The 22,483-nt window shown below is 36.1% G+C and overlaps 2 protein-coding genes across 6 annotated transcripts; both read left to right on the top strand.

Moving 5' to 3' along the window:
- Nucleotides 1–2,169: 2,169 nt before the first annotated feature.
- On the top strand, nt 2,170–11,298 carry LOC113725665 (uncharacterized). 4 transcript variants are annotated; one of them, XM_072074093.1, is made up of 14 exons: nt 2,496–2,633; nt 3,258–3,400; nt 3,702–3,788; nt 4,109–4,173; nt 4,514–4,619; nt 5,070–5,141; nt 5,971–6,030; nt 6,113–6,242; nt 6,324–6,517; nt 6,644–6,825; nt 7,022–7,149; nt 8,559–8,839; nt 9,546–9,786; nt 10,224–11,298. In XM_072074093.1, the coding sequence occupies exons 4-14, from the start codon at nt 4,154–4,156 to the stop codon at nt 11,105–11,107; spliced, it is 2,298 nt and encodes a 765-aa protein (XP_071930194.1). In that variant the 5' UTR covers nt 2,496–2,633; nt 3,258–3,400; nt 3,702–3,788; nt 4,109–4,153; the 3' UTR covers nt 11,108–11,298. The 4 variants fall into 4 exon arrangements, with proteins under 4 accessions (XP_027104759.1, XP_071930194.1, XP_071930190.1 ...); XM_027248958.2 differs by lacking the exon at nt 3,702–3,788 and having other exon boundaries at nt 2,170–2,633; nt 3,284–3,400; XM_072074089.1 differs by lacking the exon at nt 3,702–3,788.
- Nucleotides 11,299–16,513: 5,215 nt separating this feature from the next.
- Nucleotides 16,514–21,809, top strand: LOC113725666 (diphosphomevalonate decarboxylase 2). Of its 2 annotated transcripts, none has more exons than XM_027248959.2 (10): nt 16,514–17,100; nt 17,376–17,574; nt 17,748–17,811; nt 18,443–18,506; nt 18,603–18,683; nt 19,560–19,646; nt 19,848–20,005; nt 20,122–20,170; nt 20,867–20,991; nt 21,173–21,809. In XM_027248959.2, the coding sequence occupies exons 1-10, from the start codon at nt 16,888–16,890 to the stop codon at nt 21,393–21,395; spliced, it is 1,263 nt and encodes a 420-aa protein (XP_027104760.1). In that variant the 5' UTR covers nt 16,514–16,887; the 3' UTR covers nt 21,396–21,809. The 2 variants fall into 2 exon arrangements, with proteins under 2 accessions (XP_027104760.1, XP_027104761.1); XM_027248960.2 differs by lacking the exon at nt 16,514–17,100 and adding an exon at nt 17,130–17,286.
- Nucleotides 21,810–22,483: the final 674 nt, after the last annotated feature.

Consider the following 22,483-nt stretch of genomic DNA (forward strand, 5'->3'; position numbering starts at 1 on the left):
TTTGGGTGTTGTATGATGACATAAATTAATAATTTGGAAATAATTTGATATTGCACGTTGGTAAAATATGTGTTTATTAATTAAGTAGGTTTTTTTGGATAAGTAAAGATAATGTTTATTTAGTTATGAATGAATGTGATCGAAATAGATAGAAGTTGTATTTTTTTAATTAATAGAATCTGAATAAATAAAGGATAATATTAATTTTGAGAGCTGAGAGATTTGATATATTAATAGTTTATGGATAAATGGATATTATTGAAAGTAAGTTGATGTGTATAAATTTTTGTACAAGAAATAAAAATTATTGGACATGAAAATTATAGAGTTTAATCAATGCAATTTGTGGTAGAATTTTTTAATATTTATTGTTTGATGTTTATATGAGTTATTTTATGTTACTTAAAGTTAGAGTGAATTTTGTATTAATATATAGTTATAGGTATATGATATATTTTGTAATATGTATGCATGTATGTATGTATGTATATGTGTGTGTGTGTGTGTGTGTGTGTTTAGTATTTTATTTTAGGTGATAGAATAGTTTAAATTTTTGTAGTGTTTATATTTTTTGTGGTTTTGTTTGTTAATTATATATTTATTTATTTGTTTATGTATGTGTACATATATATATATGTAATGTAAGATTTATTTAATAATTGATATTTAGAGTGTTTTGTATGATAATAGGGTCGGAATCATAGACAGGGATGTGGCAGATTAGATTAATATATTTATAAATAGATATAGTAATAGTGATGTGATTTGTATTTTAGTTTTTAAAATGAATAGGATGGAAACATTAGTTAAAATAATGAAATGTAAATTATTTTTTTAAAATTTAAGATAAATTAATAATTTGGTATATTTTGGATGTGTTTATTTTTATATTGTTAGATATAACTGGGTGGAAAATATAGAGAATTTAAGGGACATATAGTTGGTATGCGTAATAAGGTACATGGGAGATGCTTAATTATGATTGTTGGAAAAAGTCTCTTCAGAAGAGCTGGAAATCATAATTGTTTTTGTTGAGCAGGGTGAAGAGGATGACACTTCCTTCATACAAGAAGTGTTTTTGTGGGAACTCTAGCCAACCTTCTGTTTTTTCTATTCCTTCGACCTGAAAGATCCATCAAGTTTTAGCATGATAGCAGTTGATGATTCTTATGTCATTTACTTCCATAATATTTCGATAGCAGAAAAAATATTTACTTCCATAATAATTTATTGATCAATAAATATTACAGAAGTAACATTTATGAAATAGGGGGAAACGATCCTATAATTTTTGAAGCAATTATCTAATTAATCATCATTTTGTAGAGAATAAAAGTGATGTCCTAAAGAAATTTGATAAAAGTAATATTTTTGGAGCACAGGGAAATTATCTTACATTTTTCAGAATAAATGTGTCATTAATCAGCAAAAAGCAAAAAGGGAAAATCTGTATTCACTAATAAATGAACTTGTAATTAATTATTATTTTGTATTTTTTATATTTATTTTATGTCACTTGGTCTTAAAATGCGAAAACTTTAGACTAATAATTCTATAACTTGCAGTTTTGTGTAATTTAAAATTAACAAATATTGTACACAGGGAAATTATCTTACATTTTTCAGAATAAATGTGTGATTAATCAACAAAAAGGGAAAAGGGAAAATTTGTATTCGCCAATAAATGAACATGTAATTAATTATTATTTTGTATTTGTTATATTTATTTTATGTCACTTAGTCTTAAAATGTGAAAGCTTTAGACTAATAATTCTATAACTTATAATTTTATGCAATTTAAAATTAACAAATATTGTAAAAATAGTATTTTTTATATCAAAAGCAGTACAATTGATTTATATTCAGTAGATCGACAAGGAATTGATTTTGTTATAGAAGCAAGGTTTTTAAAAAGTAGAGGGAAATTATGCTAGCGCAGAGTAACACAATTGATTTGCATTCATCAGATCGGCGTAGAATTTCCTTGAACGTACGCATGCTGCAGCAAATCAATATTTTTTGTTGGGATATTGGCGGCTGAAGACAGGAGATGCAGGAGCAGTGCAAGGTACAAATAACAAAAGGACAAAATTGAAGCCTAAATTACAAATAAACCAAGACAAAAGGGTAGAATCGGAATAGGTGACAAAAGCTAGAAGGAGTAAAGAAGCAACAGCAGGCAAAGCTGCTCTGTGCAACGTTTAGATGCAATGGTGAAAAGACAAAAAAGGACGAAATCAGCAACAGAATTGCATTGAAACCAAGACAATTGACTGTAGCAGCACCTTCGGCGCTTTATGTAGTTTAGGATAGGATATAAGATTCAGGGTTTATCAGTTATACCCTCAACTCTCTAGTCTCTCTTCAATGGCGGCCGGTAATCACATTCAGGGCATGGACGACGTCGCATTGAAGCCTCAATTGCTGCGGTCACTTCTCAGGGAATACATCCCGGACGATAAACACCCCTTCAGAAACCCGTCGGACCTCTCTCACGTCGTATCTGCCGTCAAAACTCACCGCCTCCTCTCAGAATGGGCACCATCTTCCACCGACCAAAAGCTCATTGACGGCTGGAAGTCGGCCGTCGATGCCTGGGTCAATCGGGTCTCCGCCCTTGCTTCCAGCAGCATGGTAAAATATTCTAGAGCACACTCTACATTTACATTTCTCCTCAATCATTAGTCACACTTGATCATATGCTTTTAAACTCATCATATTTTCAATGTAAAACAAGATGGTACACGCATTTAAGTTAGAGATACGTAAACTTAGAAAGTATACGTCAAAATGGTATGGAACTGAGTCAGGGACTCACAAATTAGCAAAAATACAACCCATCTCAAGTTCACAAAACATCAGTTTAGAACCCTTATAATTTATGAGAAGTTTAACTCCGTGTTGATTGTAGTAATAGAGAAAATTGGGCTGTAAACCGATGAGTTAAATTAAGTTCATAACTGAAAGCTGTGAACACCTTGATTTGTGGTTCCAACAACTTTTTTTTTCATTAGTATATGCATTTATATATATATATATATATATATATATATATATATTCTTATTAGGTGAATGTGGTATTTCAGTTTTATGCTGTATACTCAAATGCTATTGCAACACAGACCCACATATACATATGCATGTGTACAATTGTCTAAAAGTGATATATTGCATGTGCCAGCAAAATCACACTTAAACAGAAACAATTAGTATATACTGTTTTAGAAGTTGTCAAGAGCCATGGGGAACTCATTTCAGGAGTAATCTGAATGAATATTATATAGCCCGATAAATCTTGGGCTGGAATATGCTTGCTAGGATTGACAAGTCAGGAATGCAGTTCAGAGCGTTTTTTGGCTTCCTACTCAGAATGGTTCAACAAGATCTTGTCTCATATTCAGGTATTTGAGCTTTTCCCAGTGACATATCAGACATTTTTTGCCTAGTAGAGATATCATTTCTTGTGTTTGATGTTAATCTGTCATTTAAATGTTTTCTGGAAATCACTGGACTCTTTGAGCAACCAAATTCTAAGTGGTGTTGTTGCCATCTGTAGCTTTCCATCTTTATGATTTAAAAATGCTATTAATCAAACTCATCAATTTTGCCTTTCCTGTTCCTCAATTGCAATTATTCTTGCCTTTTTTCTTCGACTAATGTCACAGCTCTTGTATTCCTGTTGCTCCCAATTGAATGTCGTAGTTTGATGGCAGCAAGTATGTTAAGAGAGACTTGAGGGAAGGGAGAAACATTTATGACCACCATATTGGTCGAATGACAAACATATAGGTAAAGTTTTGGCGTATAAAGAACAAAGGGATGTAGCTTTATATGGTTTCTAAGAAACGTGAACATAATTTTGTGATTGATTGGGGATAGAGGGAGTTTTTTGGTTCAATCATACCAATATTAAACACTACTATGTCTGGTGTTTACCTCATAGCTGTAAAAATTTTGAAATCCTGCTGTTGCTATGGGGATTCACATCTTGCTATCTTTCCTTGCTTCCTCATAACCTTAACAGTACTCTTTAGTTGAAACTTTATTAAATAATTTACTGATAAGGATATTCTTTGTTTTTTTTTTCCCCCTTTTGTCACTATGAGCAGCCTCCATCAGATTCCCATTTCGTGAGGGTCGCTTCTTGTGCCTCAATGTTTGATCTATTCACAAGGTTTGTTTTGTACTTTACAGCATTAGAAAAACAATTCTCCATGGACATGAGTTTATGGATTATTTCTGGATTTCCTTTTTGATGTCTTATTTTATAATCTTAAGAGCATTACCTGCATTTCTGCAAAGGGAATCCAAAGAAATATGTTGCAGAGAAGAACTGTGCAGTCTGTCTTTTCTTTCTTGATGCTGTGTGGGTTTAGGAGTTAACTTGTTGAGATGTTATTCAATAGCATGCTTGCTCTTTCAAGCTTAAATTTGTTAGTAGAAGTGCTTGGCTTGTCATGAAATGTGTTCTTGCAGTATCCATAGCAGTGCTGCTCATGTTTTAACTGACTTAGGTTGGGTGGATTTCCTAATGCGAAGAAAGATGGGAATTCGCAAGCCTCTAAGCTTATTCAACCAGTACTGAAGCTATTAAATGAGGATAGCTCTGATGCCTTCTGGGTAGGTATAAATCTGTAGGAAATTCCTTTTCTTGGAATTTTTTTTCCTCACGAATTGATCTACTTAACTCCTGAACTGATTGATTTCATTCTACCACATTTGATGCATGACATATTTATTCCTCTTGCAAGTTTTGCATTTCTTTATGATTTCCCATTTAAATATAAACTATGGTAGTATTCTAGAAGAATAGCATATCCTACTTCTCACAATATCTTTTGAATGAAATCAATCCTGGAAAAAACGATATAGTTATTAAGTTTTTTCACTTTACCAGGATTCTGGTGTCTTGTTCTTCATCAACCTACGTTCCACAGTCAATAATTGCATACTGCTTTTTGATTTGTATGTTTTCATAGTAGTAGAGTTATGCAGTATTTCACAGTTGTTTGTCCTTTTCAATCTGTAAGTTCTTTTCTTTTCTTTTTTTTTCATGATTGGCTTGTGCAGGAAGAAGCTATTTCCTTATTGTGCACGCTTACAAATGCTTTTCCATCTTCTCTCAGTCGACACTACGATAATGTGAGTAGTTCTCTCTGTATAAAATGATTTTTTCATGCATCTTGTTGATAATCTATTTTCAAATGCCGATGGGTGTTTGCTATCCAGATATGAATTATTTTGAGAAGGACCAAAAGCTTTTTCTCGTTTACTTAGAATTATGTATAGGTTAAGAAATGAAGGTGGCCACTATTTACATGCTAGAAATGTAGAACCACATACTTATCTATGGTCCTTTGCCAGCACTGTTCTTTGTAGAACATGAATCTGAGTGGAGGACTATATAGTAGAATTGGCCCGCAAAGAAAGATGTATAGTTTGAAATGCTATATCTCATCCTGGGTAATGTTTGCTTGATGTTTAGGGTGCCTAAACTTGCGTTGTTAGTCAGGTAGGGATTTCTGGGGTAACCTTTTATTTTTTTCTTTCTCCTGGTGAGATGTTGACAATGCAACAGATTGCACGTAAATTCATGTTGGGAATTTGCTAATATAAACTTGGGAAAAAGCATTGTTAATCTTTTGAGTGGTGAGAGGATTGGGCTTTAGAAATTTTAAAAATTACAATGTGCTGGTTGGTTTACATTGCAATAGAGTCCTTTTCCTTTCTTCAATCTTAGTCTGGTGTTTGATCTTAGATACACATTTCATTAGCAGATATACAAAGGGAAGGCTGTTCTGATACGTATATTCTGGGTTTGCTCATCCTTTTAAGTTTCTTTATCCAGAACTAACATCCCCTAACAAAAGGAAAAAGGAACTGACAGGACCAAGTTGCTCTACTTGACATATATAACTGGTTTTGCTGGCTATTATTATGAATGATTTGCTGATATACTGTGAATTTGCAGGTTGAATCCTCTATATTTTCGAAATTTATGTCAGAGAATTGTCCTTTCAGTATATTCAAGGTGATAGAATTACTTGATGCTTTTATTTTAGGTTGGCTTGTTATAGCCAATCCAAAAAGACTTAATTTGTCTTGGTCTGCAGAAACTTGCTCATGGCCTGGCCTTACTTCCAAAATCCAGAGGAGATGAGGATAGCTGGTCACTGATGATGCAGAAGGTCTTGATATTCATAAATAATCAACTAAATGTTATGTTCCAAGGTCTAGAAGAAGGTAACAGTTGCTTTAATTTGGAGATGGAACTGCTATTTTGATTGAATATTTAGGTGCTGATGTTTTATTCACCTGTTGCAGAGGCCAGAAGTAGTGAGGTAGTGAGGCTGTTACTTCCCCCAGGGAAGGACCCCCCTCCTCCCTTAGGAGGGCTAACAGCATCAGCCAAAATCTCAGATCAGGCAATGAAGAGGCCTGAACAAGTATTAGTTTCAAGAGTCTCTACCCTGATGACCTGCTGTTGCACAATGCTTACTGATGCTTATCCTGTTCAGGTGATATGCCTGGTTTAGTTTATGATATCAAATATGTGGAAAGGACTGAATTGATTTCTTGTATTTTTTAAAGGAGATACATGAACTCATTACTTTGAGCATAAGTTTGTCTGGTGCTCTATGCAGGTTTCTGTGCCTGTTCGTTCACTGGTAGCTCTTGTTAAGAGAGTGCTGATGGTGGATGGCTCATTCTCACAATCCTCCCCTTTTATGACTGCCATGAGACAGGACTTGATTTGTTTAGAACTTCCTGAATTGCATAGGTGCAGCCTGGAGCTTCTGAGTTCTATTGTAAAGGGACTTCGCAGGTGACTGATTTATCTTCTTCTTCTTCTCTTTTAAATGTAAATCACTCTATTTATATCTTATTATAAAGCTTTTCCTTACTTGACTTCTTTGTCTGTTGGATATAAAGCTATGCTCTTTAGTTTGATTTCCTCTTCCTCCTTTAGTTTACATTTCAAAAATGTTAGTTGTAACATGATTTTGTATGTGCTTTTGCAGTCAGTTGTTGCCACATGTGGCAGATATCACACGATTGCTAACAGAATATTTTAGGACATGCACCCTGCCAGAGCTAAGGATTAAGGTTTACTCAATTATGAAAGTTTTGCTGATGTCCATGGGGATTGGTATGCAAGTAATTGTTTAACATATCTTTTCACCTTTTCACTTATGTTGATATTGGGTGCCTGGAAATTGATGTTAGTTTGTGTGCTTAGTTCATCTCATGTGTTTTGATCCCTTATGGATGCATGTGCTAGAATATATGCATGTAAACATGAGATACTCTTCTCCTCATCCTCTTGCTCATTTCTGTCATATTGGGGGTTCAAAAATAGAAGCACATGGAGCATAAGTTGCTCATTATTTCGAAACCTCTAAAATGTCTGTAGCATTGGAACTTATGAATCTTGTTAAAATTTGGTTTATAATACTGTCATTTGAATATCATGACATTTTACAAGTCTACATGTTCTATGGAAGATCATTGCAATTAAGGTGATTTTCTATAAGTATGCTGCTTGTCAAGAGCCCTGAAAAAGAAATACTAATACAAAATGAACCTCAATACTTTGCATGAGTCCAGAGCTACTGTCAGTTTGGTGTTGATGAATTTATTAGGCAAAACTTGTGATTTATGATATTAACACCGGAATTGATCTTGTACGTACTTGAGCATAAAGCATTATCAAAGGTTTATAAGTGCATCTGGTTGGCTGAGGTTAATATTCTTTAAAAGGCATGATGCTTTTCAGGTTTGAGTTCTCTAATTTTTTTTACTGTTCAATATCAGATACATGAGATTTTTTGACATCTCAGGTTTTTATGAGATACAATTTGCATGCTGTCTACTTTTTGCAACTTCTTTTGTGAGAACTAGATAATTGTCCATCCACATGTTTTTATTTGAAGACATTTTGAACATGATGGTAATTTTCTACTTGATCTACTACTGTATCTAAGTTCGAACATGCTGCTTTACTGATATGTAGAAGGTTTTAATGAGGTATCAGGTTGATGCTCACAGTTTTAATCAAACTACTTTGACTTGAGGACATTTGGTGTCATAACCAGGCACTAATCTTTTGTTATCTAACCCCGTTTGTTTCTTTTTGTGATTTAGAAGATGTTTTCATATATATCTTTTTCCAAGTTTACTAACAAAAAAAAAATCATGCATCCTATACCAATTTTGTGTGACAATTTTTTTCCCCTTGCCTGCCTTTCTCTTATTCCATATTTGATATAGGTTTGACTTTGTAGCATGCTACAACCCAATCTTTTTTCTTTTTAGCATCTAACTTTTTTTTTGGAGAGATTTTAGCATCTAACTCAGTGGCAATACTTTTGGTGCTTACCAAATTTGAAGTGATGTTTTTCAGAGTAGTACTGGTGATACTAATAAAAAAATCTTCTTGTAATTCGTTCAATTCAATAACCCTTTACTACCTCTTTCCTTCTTTCCCAAACAAATACAGATGCACACAGAGATCTGTCACATGGAATTGTTTCTCCTAATAGTGGTGGTTCTTGACAGGGATTGCAATATATCTGATCCAGGAAGTTATAAGCAATGTATTGCTTGATCTGGATCCTCATGGTCATGAGAGTGGTGGCTCGTACTCTGCTGCACACTCAAAGACTTTAGAGGAAGCACTGCAACAATCTTTTCAGAGAAAAAGGAAGCATCCAACTTCAGCTGAATCTGTTGGAGACCAATCTGTTAAAGGTGGTCTGGAAGTGGAGACATCCCAAAATATGACTGCAATATCTGTCAGGATTGCTGCATTAGAGGCATTAGAAGCTCTTTTGAATGTGGTATGATCCTTCTTTAGCTAATTAAATGCATTGAGTTACCATCATTTATATGCTTATGAGAATACTACTTTAGCTATTGACTTAGCAAAAGGTGTGCTCACAAAGTACCTCAAGTTGGTCTTTCATTCTGCTTCTTTCTACTGTCTCCGTGGTTTGGAATAAGAATTCACTTTGGAAGCCTTAGAGAGGTGCTTCATTTTTGGTCTGGTACCATGGTAGATCCTGTTAATTGTGCTTTTTATGCAGCCAGTATTAAGCTCCTGGAGCTGAAACTTCATGTAGATGGTGTAATGGTCTATCTAGCTGTACTTATCTGGAGTTATATGCTTACTGGTATCTATTTAAAGTATATGCTTAGTTAGTCTTGCCGTTGCTATGTCATACACATCTAATCTGCTTTAGTGTTAAATATCATCCATTATGGCTGTGATGTTATAGTTGGTGCTAAGTTGACCCAGACTTCAGGCATTATTTAGGAGGCCTATGCACTGAATTTGCCCCTTGCACGTTTAATTATGTTTCCATATTGTCACTTAATGGAATATAGCCTGATTTTCTGAGATGGTAGGCATCTACTTTATTGGATGTACCTGTCAATATTTCAATATTCAAATGAATGCAGCTCCTATTTTTCTCTAATTGTGGTTCCAATAAACTGTATATGCTTTCAGAGCTTACAATGAAAATTTTTATTTTTTGTCAACAGGCTGGTGCTATGAGATCAGATGGTTGGCGATCAAATATTGATCGTCTCCTTATAACAGTTGCAACAAATGCCTGCAAAGTGGGATGGGCTGACAACAATAGTACTGTAGTTTATGGTGAAGCTACTCCTATATGGGCAGACTTCCAACTTGCTGCTTTACGCGCACTTTTGGCATCCCTTCTTTCTCCTGGTCGTGTTCGCCCTCCACATCTTGCTCAGGGTCTCGAACTTTTTCGTAGAGGTAAGTGCTGTCCAGCCTCCAGTGTCATATTCTTCCCATGCATCTCCATGGGGCTGTCTCCAAGTTGTGCATTTGAATTGGAGGCATGAACAATTTTATATAATTAAGATAGATGAGGGGCTACCAGGTCAAGTTGGTAAACCTGAAATAGAAGTTGCTTGATTTTGTCCTTTATGTAACTAACATGAGGGGTATAATTGGAGTACTTGTTAAAATGCTTGTCAAATGAGTGATGTATGCCTGAATTTGTTGTGTTAATTTTGTTTGATGGTAAGAGGTCTTCGTTATTTCGATTATGTAAGATATGGAAGGAATAACCATACTTGTAAGAGGTTCTTCTGCAGCTACTCGAACCTTTTTTTTTAAGTTAATGGAATTGAAAAAGTCTACTTTTCTTGGCTTCTTGCTCATAGATTTATGTGTTCTGGTGACTGCAGGCAGTCGAGAATCTGGAACAAAAATTTCTGAATATTGCTGTCATGCCCTTTTGACCTTGGAAGTGCTCATACATCCTAGGGCCCTTCCATTTATAGATCTTCAATCAGCAGTTGACCATTATGGTAGTGCTAGCCTCAACCTTCCAGAAGTACACTCTGCAGATCACAGAAAGAGCACTTCATTTCATTTTAGCACACAAGGAAAGCAACCTGCTCAGCCAGAGTCTGGGGATGATGATCTGTACCAAAGGTGGTTGGCAATTGGTGATGAAACAGATGTCAATGACCCTGGAAAATATACCAGCAGCGATAAAGAACCCTCTGGGGCCTCTACCCATCCAGCACTAGAAAAGCTTCCTCATGGTGATTCTCCTTCCGAAAGAAATAAGCATGAATGTGGTGAATTTGGGGAATCAATGGCTGTTGCAGCTGACAAAGTACCAGTAGATGGGGATGAGATAATGGTTGACTTGCTGACTCAGGAAAGCTACAAGCAGACAGAGGAACGTGATCATATTGAAGGGCAAATATCGGTTGCTACAGCTGGTGGTCATACTGCCACCAAATCGGATGGACTGGTTTCAGGGAGTGCTACATCAGCTGATGGTCATACAGATTTTGTTGTAGCAGCAGGAAAAGATGTCTCTTCTTCAGCAAGTAAAAGAAACACTATGGCTATGGCTACCGAGCAGTGTGTCGCGCCAACATCATCTGCGAAGGATGTGGTGACAAGCCAAGATGATGAATACACTAGGATTGTGGAAAAGATTTCTGCTACAATATCAAACACAGGAAGGGGCGCGGGAGTGGTGGTAGAAATCAGTGACGACGCTTCAATGGATTCACTTCCTGATATTGTTGATGGTGATCCCGACTCTGACTGAGTGAAAATGTATGTGTATGATTGGGCAGTATTCGATTAGATTTACTAATGAATGTGTTGAAATTCGTTGTATATTGAATTTGAAGTTCTTCGTTAGCATGTTAGAAAAACTAGGGGCTTTTTGATCCTCGGAAGAGATTTTACGCAATTTTGAGATGAATGAATGCAGTAGATGATAGAAGGCTTCTCTTATCACTTGGCCATGTTGTAAATGCAGTTCGAAACATATAATCCAAGGGTCATAGTTTGGAGCAAATACATACCATAACATGATCCTTAGTTCTCCTCATCACGTACATAATACATTGCTACAAAATTCCAGTTGGGCTTTCCTGGTACTGGGCATCCTAGATATGCCATTCTAGTCCTGCATTCCCGTTTGTGCTACAACCCACATTGTCTGACTTTATTATTGTTTTAACAGGAATGCCCTTATCTAATACTGTGAATTTCTATTTCAGTGTAGTCTGCTTGAAATGCTACTTCTTAGTTAATACTACAAGGTATTTTCTTTCCGACGTTAGCTAGCTCTCATTTTCTTCTTCATTGGGCTGAAATATTGGGATCTCTTAGGTTTTACCAAAGCCAAGCAAGAGAGTCTAGAGGACTGGTCAAAAATGAAATACTACTACTTAGACAAAAAACCAAAACAAAAAAATTAGTAGAGGAGTACGTAGGTGGCGGAGAGTTGAGTGAGAGTCAGTTGTAATTATTTGACCGATACTCTTTTTGACTTTGCTAAATCAAGTCTTCTCATGCATGCTGGAAAAAAAGGTATGCTTCATTTGACTTGTGAAGTTTTTTTTTTTTTTAAGAAAAAAAAAGAAGTCATAATTGAAAACGGGAAATTTGCTGATGAGTAGCGGGCTGTTTGGATTGGTGGGACTAAAGAATGGGAGAATGAGAGAAAGAGGGACGGTCTAAGGCCTTGAGTCGGTGATAGTGCAGAGAGGCCCACCTTGGGTCAAATGTTTATGGTTCTTAATGCCTTTCCCTGGCCTACCGCATTGAGATTACAACTTTACATTTATCCAGGTACAAATGAAAAGGGAGTTTAGGTAGGGGCTGGATGTGAGTTTTTGAGTGGCATAAGAACAATAGTGAAGGAGAGAGTCAGAAATATATGCAGCCTGCCAATAGAAATAGAATGCTAATTCAATTGGAATTCAAATAGACTATAGGGGATAATGGCTTCGCCACCATCTTTCGTGTGTATAAATTAGCTATCATCAATCGGATCAATGACCGTTAGTTTGGCTTAGTACCACTAATGGTATGGGGCAAAGTCTTCCTCCAATTAGCAGTTTGATACCAATAATGAATTCCGAAACAAGTGAAGTGGGACAAGGGGCACAAACGGTTTTTGCCGATTATGTGCATTTTTCACTGTGCGTAACTTTGATTGCACACGGTGTAACTTTCTTTGCACACGACGTAACTTTAGAATAAATTTTTATGAGTCCCACACACGACGTGAAAATAACGCTACAAGATATGATCTGAACCGCACAAAATTTTTTAGCCAAATCATGGCCGTCAACTGCCAGGAACGGTTGTCTCTGACAAGCATTCCTGCCCCGTTTCCAGTGAAGTGGGTGGTGACATGATACGATACTCTTTCATTACTGTGTTGAAAACACATCCTCCATAATGGTCCTATATATCATAACCGTTCCATTACTTACATAAACACTACCAGATGGTTGCTTAGAAGGATGACTCTTTTTTATTAAAAAAAAATTTATTTGTCTAATCATCCTTTTATCTCCCTCATGTTATAGTAATATTTCAATAAGAAATTTCAAATAATTTTCTTATAAGCATGTTCGATAAATTTTTCACGGGAGAAGCCCAGCATATTAGCATATATAATGGCACTTGATGGCATCTCAGTAGACCGACCATCCGTAGTTTTTGACGTCTCCATCTCAATTCCTCTGGCTTTGGGTCATCACCTTTGACCTTTTCGAAAGTCAAAAATTAGAATCGGAGGAGCGTGTCTTTTTCACGCTCCACTCACAAATGTGCAAAGGAACGGACAAAATGTATACTCCATATTGATATTGTTGTCAAAGATTGACTTCCTCTCCCGCCTACTTTTCTCGAGCGTCGCTGTGCCGAACCCGGACGATGTTCGATTGTCAAATATGCTTTTAAAAAAACCACACGTTTGGTAGGGAATGACAATGGCAATGAATACGTTTGGTAGAAGTGAGTGTTGGAATAGGAATGACTTTCCATCTTATCTGTTTTCCTTTTTTTCTTTTAATACCCCAAAGCAATTACTCACAATATATGATTAAAGCACCCTTTTCTGATTACATTCCAACAAAAAATTTCAAACGTATCAAGCAAATTTATGGGTATTTCATCAAAGAGACGAAATTCAAATTTATTTAGTGTCATCAAGTCCATTTCTTCTTTGATTATTTTAATTCAAAGTTGTTACTTTTTCAATCTTTAACTCTATTCCATGTTAAAGAGGGATAAGAGGAAAGAAATATTGCAAGAAATCTATCATCCTTTATATAAAAAGTTGAGAGGGATGGGGGGAGAAATTATTAGAAGAAACAAAGGAAGAGAGTAATCAAAAAATGAACGGACAGAATAATATAGGAGATTTTTTCTAAAATTTTTGAATCCAATTATATTTTACATATTGTTTTCTTTTAAAAAGTGGGTAGCAAGGATCATAGTGACCCAATTTGTAGGTAATGAGGTTGGAAGCTCTGTTTTCAAACTCGGATCGGACCGGCCGGTCGAACCGGGAACCGGCCAGGTAGCCGGTCCGAGTCAACTTAGAAAACCGGAAATTTTAAAACTCGGTCAAAGTCGGTCAAAATCCGGGTTTGACCGGGAAAAAACCGGTTTTTCCGGTTCAACAGTAATTTTTAAAAAAAAAAATTCAAACTTTATAATATTATGTTTTGGCCCCCTAAATTGTTAAAACTTATTCGTATACCTCAAATATTTGATACTTTATAAATATTGTCCTACAATTTGATGTTATTTTTCAATTAAATTCATAATTTTAATTCTAAACTTGTTAATATTTATTAAATAATATAAATTGCTACTTGATTGTTCTAATTTCTTTGTATTTTCTTGTTAAATATATTTGAAACATCAAATATATATGAATATACCTTTATTAATATCAATATATTATTAGATATGATATATATAATATTTTAATTTTTAAATAATTTTTATTTATGACGTCATCCGGTTCGACCCCTATCAACCCCCGGTCGAACCCATTGACCCCTGACCCCTGACCTTGGCCGAGTCGCTATCCGGTCCGGTTCTGAAAACATAGGTTGGAAGATCCAAAATAGGTAATGGAAATGCGGGATGCCATAGTAAATGCATCAAACGCAGTCAATACCGTTCGTTACGCTTCATTTCATTTCCATTGAACGGCACGGAACCCCGCATCCAACAGTTGGACTTCTAGTGTAGTACTTGCTTTTTTTCTTTTTCTTTTTCGTGAAACAAGTATTACTACTCGCTAGGCGAGTGGCCATAACTCCTGAGTCTATTTCCTGCCGTCACTCGCTAGTCCGGCGATGACTTCGCAGGCCACGTTCAAACGTCCAAAAGCATATGCAAATACACTACTCTTTTTTATAAGATTTATATCCAAAAGCTTTTCTTTTCTCTATTGTATTCATCTGCAGCATATTTAGACAAAACAAAAGTACTGCCAGGATGAGACCAAGAAGCTTTGAAGAATTCTCCACTTTTGAGGAACTGCAGTTATCGCCCGTAGATAAATGGGAAAAATTTTTTTAACTATAATTTGCAAAAAAAAATTAAATATTATTCGGCAGTTACTGTGTGAGACATGTGGAGATATTTAGAAAAGGCCCACTACTTGTCGGTTGCAGCTTACCTAGCCTCACAAATATTAATTAATCCCTTCTAAAGAAGAAGAATTTAACCGACCACAGAGCTCTGGCTCAGTGACCACCGTTACTCTTGATGGGGTGAAAGGTCAAGAGTTCAATCCTTGCCTTTCATCAAATTGTCATTTTAGGTGGTAGCCTTAATTGGATTTCTTCGATGGAGTCTCTACTCATATCGAATCTCCCTTCCCTTCCCTCTAGATTAGGATAGATTAAGTTATAAAAAAAATTTTTTTTTTCTGAAAAAAAAAGATGAAGAATTTAACGTAACACACATAAATAATCGGACAAATAGTTAGATATGGGCAGAGTAAAAGTACACCTACCAAATTCACCGGCTGGTTGGTTATTTGCTAGAGGTCCTGCTCCTGCATTCATGGCTGTGCCACTTTTTCAATGTAAGCAAAGGAACACCCTTCCTTTAGTCACTGCCTCCTACCTGTTCGTTTCTTTATTTATTTTGAAGAATTAATGAAATTATTTATGTTTAAATCGATAAATCAAACTCAAATAAGCTGCAATTGAGTTAAGCTCGACTCGAATCACTCCTAAATTGAACTTGACTCAGAGTATTGGGCAGAATAGATTCAACTCATACTCAATTGAAGTACTGAAATAATACTCCCTCTATCCCAATTTTTTGGTCCTATTTCGAGAATCCAACTTCTTAAAAATAATGATTTGATTGTGATATTTGTATTTTTTTTTCAATTTTACCTTCACAAATTTAAAAATTGAATTTGAATGATAACATGCATATGATTAGAGGGAAGTGTTATATAAGAAAGAATGACTAAAATGTGTTTTAACTCTCTCAATAGAATACATATTTTGGAACATCCACAAAGAAAAGTAGAATAATTTCAATGGAATAGAAAAAATACATTCATTAGATTTCGAATTTTTTTTTTTAAAAAGTCCTCTTGGTACCAAGGTATTATCAAGGTGTTTAAAATTTTGGGGCTTTCAAAATCTCAAATAGGGTTCTAAACGAATTGAACTGCTCACTAAGAACTCAAGTCTCCGAACTCAATGTTTACCAAGTTCGAGTCGAGTTCGACCTGACAAAGTTGAATTCGAGTTAAAAAATACTTAACTTGTTAGCTCGCAAACCAATTCAAAAAAAAAAAAAATATATGTATTATTTTAATAGTAAAATTATATAAATATTCTTAATATTTTATTATTTATGAAGAAAAATTATTATTTTATTTATTTTTTAAAAATAAAATAAAAATATTTTTATTTTTTAAACTTGAGTTCGAGCTTTACACTAGAGTTCGTCAAATTCAAATTCAAGTTCGAATTTCATAAAATTAAACTGAGATTCGATTTAATTAGATCAAAATTCGACGCGATTTAACTTATTTGCACCCTAGTTGCAAGTGTCCGGTTTCCAGAGAGAATTGTAAGCTGCGCCTGATACCAAAAAAAAAAAAAAAAAAGAGGAGGAAAAAAACCAACATAAGGAGGCAATAAAGGACTAAGGAGTCGTTGATTCGTGATTGTTTCTTGCTCTAAGCAGTTGTCCAAATTAAAGCTAGTGGTGCTGCTGCTGCTCCCTCCTCCTCCTTATAACTAACATGGATCCGTCGCCATAATGTATAAATTCGGCGCCACCAAACAGCAACGGATAGATCCACAGTGCCCTGACCTGATTGGTCTTCCTCTAAAGGAATCCCACGAAATCACTTACCCCTTTCTCTCTCTCTACCCCTACTCTCATCTCATAGGGATCTCTAATCAAGCCACCCTCCCTCCCTAGCAATTCACGCCACCTTCTCATCTCTCATTTCTTGTTCTTCTCGATATCACTGCTACAGCAATTGCTTCCCAATCATAATCTGCAGCAAAAGCAGCTGGGAGGATAAGAATGGCTGAGAAGAAATCATGGGTTCTGATGGTGACTGCCCAGACGCCCACCAATATAGCCGTCATTAAGTACTGGGGGAAGAGGGACGAGTCGTTGATCCTCCCCATCAATGACAGCATCAGCGTCACCCTTGATCCTTCCCACCTCTGCACCACCACCACCGTCGCCGTCAGCCCCGGCTTCACCCACGATCGCATGTGGCTCAATGGCAAAGTAACTGAAACCCACCACTGCTATTATCTCCTTCCTCATATTCTTTTTCTTTACTAATTTACTCGCATTCAATTTAGTCTCCGCCCATCATGCTCAATACCCCCCTCAACCCTTTACTGTAAACGAATCTGTGTTCAGTTACGTGGAGCAAAAGGCTGTTCCTCTGGTTGTACTTTCCTGATGAAGGTTTTTATGTGAATTGGATTCTGTTGTTCTCTCCTGTGATCCTTGGGGGGGCACTTTTTGTTAATTGTTTTGCTGTTTGGTTAGTATAGGAAATATCACTCTCCGGAGGCAGATATCAAAATTGTTTGAGAGAAATTCGATCTCGAGCTAGTGACGTTGAGGATGAGAAGAAGGGTATCAAAATTGCAAAAAAAGATTGGGAAAACCTGCATTTGCACATTGCGTCTTACAATAATTTCCCTACTGCTGCTGGATTGGCTTCCTCAGCTGCTGGCTTTGCCTGCCTTGGTATTCACTACGTATCCTCCCTTTATCTTTGTTGGCAATTTTGTGCTTTTGTGTTCTGAAGGACCTTACGGTACTTTGTCTTAGTAGTCCTGTCCCTTTACTTATTGGATTTAAATGGCCTTAGAAATAATAACAAGAAGGGAAAAAATGTATGATTTTTTTTTCACCTGCAGTTTATTCGCTTGCAAAGTTAATGAACGTGAAAGAAGATAATAGTCAACTTTCTGCTATAGCCAGGTAATTCTTCATTACTTTGCTAAGCAGTTTCATCTCTACCATGTGCCTTAATCTTCTTGTTTCAATGGTTGCACTATAATCAAGTCTCTTGAGCTATAAGTTACATGTGTTAACCCCCTCCCTGCTGATGTTCATAGGGGAGATGAGATAAAGTTTTTGCACTTATCTCTGTTGGGCTATGAATGGTATAGGATTCATTTACTTATTTAGAAACTGGAATTCAGATGTCAGCTTCCTTCTTTCTCTAGTGCATCTTATTGTTATTACCTTCTGAGTGCACTTGAGGAGAAGCTTGTGCTTTTCAGGAGAATCTTGTGCAGCCCATAAGGAACCCGTTTAGTTGGAGGGATTTTGTTGCGTTGGCTCATCTCATGCCTGGCTGGTCAATTGATGTTAGGTGTATGTATGTGGCCACATTATTGTCAGGATTTAACTATCAGATTGAAGTTGAGAACTGGATGATTTAAATGTGTTCTCATGCTGTAGTGTTGTAGGATTGTAAATATTGAAGCTTCCTTCTAATATGTTTGCTCATATTCTAGTCTCTCCCAAAACTGGCTAGCTGCTATACATGCATCTCTTTCTATGTGGCTAAAATTAAGTTACAAATGACACCATTATTCGTGTATAGGCAAGGTTCCGGAAGTGCTTGTCGCAGCTTGTATGGTGGATTTGTCAAGTGGATCATGGGAAAAGTATGTTTGGATTATAAGCTTTGTTTTGTGTCTCCAATGAAAAGGAGGTTATCTTTTAAGATCTTGCCATAATTTGGTTTTCATGGTTTTGATAAGGATGACAATGGAAGTGATAGCATTGCCGTTCAGCTTGTGGATGAGAAGCATTGGGATGAACTTGTTATTCTCATTGCAGTGGTACATACCTACTTTTTTCATCTTCCACTTCCTTGGGCCTGAAACCATAACATTCTTTTTTGGGTGGGGATATACTTTTTTCATTATCCTTTTCCTTTTTGTTGGTAGATGGGTGCACATAAGAATGAAAGGTTATACAGAATAAATCCTTTTGCACATTCTTTTTCGCCCTTTATTTGTTTTACTTTTATTGTCAAGCAATATTCACGATTTGTGCTTTGGTCCAACTCAAATATTCCTTATTCAGCATCCAGAATTTGATGATGATGTAGCGACCACTCAAAATGCCTAGTTCAGTGATTTTTGGATGGTCTGTCCTCAAAACTTGGTATACTTAAGTTTTACATCCCAGTACCTATTCTTTTACTACTGTTAACATGCTCCACTAGGTCTTGTCCTTGCATTGAATATTGTTGTGTTTGTAATTGGAGGAAATCCACTAGCTTTGGCTTCATAAAATGCAAAATCTCGGAATATGAGTCTTCTTTCTGCCCTTTCTCTTCTAATGCCCTGCATCATGTATTTGACAGTAACACGTGGGATGGCTATTGATAGTTGGGGTACCCTGTGTGCCTTGACATGTATCCCTTCTTGTGAGTGACAATGATTGCTCATTCATAATGAGAATAAGCTTATGTTATACTACTTTCTTCGTATGTCTAGATAAATCAGATTTAGTTCACTGGAAGAAGGTATGAATAACATGTGACTTCCTGCTACTATTTCTAAAAGCACATCACGACATGCTTCATCATCAATTTCGTTGATTAAAAAAAAAAAAAAGAACTCCCTCATCCTTTGTTTTATACTTTCTCATTATTAATCTCTTCAGCATCCTTTATGTACTAGTCACTCAAATTGCTCCCGTGAATTCAGGTAAGTTCGCGGCAGAAGGAAACTAGTAGCACCAGTGGAATGCGTGAGACAGTTGAAACAAGTCCTCTTGTACTGCACAGAGCAAAGGTATCACCTGGTCCTCTTTTTTTTTTTTTTTTCTATTTTAAATAATGAGTCTTCAGTTACTTCATTAAGCTTGTTTATGAGTCTTTAGCTGTTATGTTTAAGGTTTGTGTGTGTGTGTAGTTTTGTATTATCAGACTCTTCATGATATGAAGTTACACAAATTTTTGAATTTCTAATTCCTGGATACAATTATTATGACAGGAAGTAGTGCCTAAACGTGTAGTTGAGATGGAAGAAGCCATAAAAAGTCGTAATTTTCCAGCATTTGCTCGTCTGACTTGTTCAGACAGTAATCAGTTCCATGCCGTCTGTCTGGATACAAGTCCCCCTATATTCTACATGAATGACACATCTCATAGGCAAGCAATTTGTCAAGAGTTTCTTTCCTTTTCATGGCACATTGTCAACCTTTGTGGTTTCAAAGCTGCACTCTCAAAGTTTTAGTTTTAAATAGTACCGGTTTGCAACTTTGCAGGATAATCAGCTGTGTTGAGAAATGGAATCGCTCTGAGGGAACACCTCAGGTAGAATTTTCTAAAATCTGTAATGTGTAAGGATTGCAAATCAGCTTCAGAAACGGATTATTCCTATATTTATTGTGATTACCACCCTTATTGATCCAAATATATATTATTTGGAATCTTTTAGTAAGTTAAAGCTCTTTGTAAAATTCTGTTTTCTTGTTTATAAAGATCTGCAATATGAACATAGATTCAGATAAGGCCTGTTGAAAGGGCACATAAACAAGCAAAACTGATGATATATTAACTACAGTGGCAGAGAATTGTTTTACGTCATATCTCCTCTCTCTCTCTCTCTCTCTCTCTCTCTCTCACACACACACACACACACACACAAAAACAAAAAAACACACACTCAGAATACGATACAGTATGATTTATATATGTTTGTGTGTGTATATATGCTCTTTGCTAGGCCCATGTGTATTTAGGAAGCTCACATGCAGAGAAATTGGTTGAATAGGTAATATGACCTTTATAAGATGATACAAATGGGATGTAACAGGGATTTTAGTACAAAAGAATTACTGAACAGGTTGGTTTAGCTCATACAAGTAAGTATTATCTTGTTTTAGAGGCTACAATATTTGGATTGGTAAACATCTAGATTTGAATATGTGGTTTCTGAACCTGTGCGAATACTGTTCATATTGGTTAGTTCGAATGATTGGATATGACAAGTTTGATGAAATTTGACAGGTGGCTTATACTTTTGATGCGGGTCCAAATGCAGTTCTAATAGCTCGCAACAGGAAAGTTGCAGCCCTTCTGCTTCAAAGACTGCTCTTTCATTTCCCACCACAGTCCGATGCAGATCTAAACAGGTAATCTTTTTTGCTTGTTTTTTATTTTGAAGTTGTAAGTATTTAAAAATGGAATCTTACACGACCTTTCTAACCGTGAATAACATTCATCAACTCAAGATTTGATTTGTATTTCTAGTCCCAATACATTTTCCATAATGAGCTCCCTAATATGTTCTCTTGCTTGTCCTATTTTGTGCAGCTATATTGTTGGCGATAAATCAGTTCTAATGGATGCTGGCATTCAAGACCTGAAAGATGTGGAAGCATTGCCTCCACCTCCAGAAATCAAGGATAACGTTCCCACCCAAAAATTCAAAGGAGATGTAAGCTACTTCATTTGTACAAGACCCGGTAGAGGTCCAGTTTTGCTTACAGAGGAAAGTCAAGCTCTCCTAAACCCTGAAACTGGCTTGCCCAAGTAAAGGTGTTGCTTTTCTAGCTCGGGCTAACTTTCGAGTATCTGAGCTTGAAGGATTGCAATTATGACGGTCCTTCACGGCAAAGACGGTCCTTCACTGCGTATGAACTTCCCAAGTTGGAGCCATTTTTCGAATTGTAGCTGTAATTTAGAATTTCCTTGTTGTCAGTCAATATTCATGTACTTGGGATTTTCCAGCAAGATAACAAATAAGAATTTTGTGATCTTTTTGAGTCATTTCTTTGTACCTCAATAACAATAACGTTGAATGAATGGAACTCTGGAGGTGCTCGTCTTAAGCTATCCGTCAAGTAAGTGCTCTGGCAGGGTTATTTTCTCCAGATTACATGATATGTAAAATCTGTGTTGTGGCTCTTCTTAATTATTAAGAAAGACTTGGGATCTTGATTAGATTCAACAGCTTCATGTTTCCGTATTCTTTTTTCAGCAGTGAATTTGCATTAAATCGATGCAATCTGGGGGCACAATCCCACGTTGGCTTAATTTTGCTTTTCGCCGGAAGCTTACATTGATGATACACAAATTGCTCAAATCATTTGGTGAACATTGTTGTTGAAACTTTAATTTGCATGCCGCAATTTATTCAGTGAGAAGACTACTAGAATCTTTTCATCTACAACAGCTATCAATAATATTTGAGGAAATGACACTCACATCAACAATAGAATTTGAACGCGATCTTTTACAAGAAAATGATCCGTTCTTGTCAACCGACCAAACTTGTGTTGGCGACTTTGATATTGGTGGTTACGAAGTCTTTCGTGCCTTGAGGCCCTCAGCAATCAGTTGGCGGAGGCGGGACCAAGTCAGTTTAATTCTTTTTTTTTTTCCCAACGAGATAATACTTTATAGGGATAATCTGTGCGCAAGTAATAGTCACTCCGGTTTTGGAACAATATCGGACTCTGCATCCTACTTTATCGTACTGGTGGTTAAATATCGAACTCTGCATCCATCTTCTTCTTATAACCACTGGTCACCGGTTCCTTTTTGGCTGTAGGTCGGAGATTCGAACCTCGCTTGCAGTGAAAATAATTCAAGGAATTGTCTCTAGTGTCTTCAATATAATAC

This window comes from Coffea arabica, chromosome 2c, assembly GCF_036785885.1.
Source record: "Coffea arabica cultivar ET-39 chromosome 2c, Coffea Arabica ET-39 HiFi, whole genome shotgun sequence".
NCBI classification, from domain to species: Eukaryota; Viridiplantae; Streptophyta; class Magnoliopsida; order Gentianales; family Rubiaceae; genus Coffea; species Coffea arabica.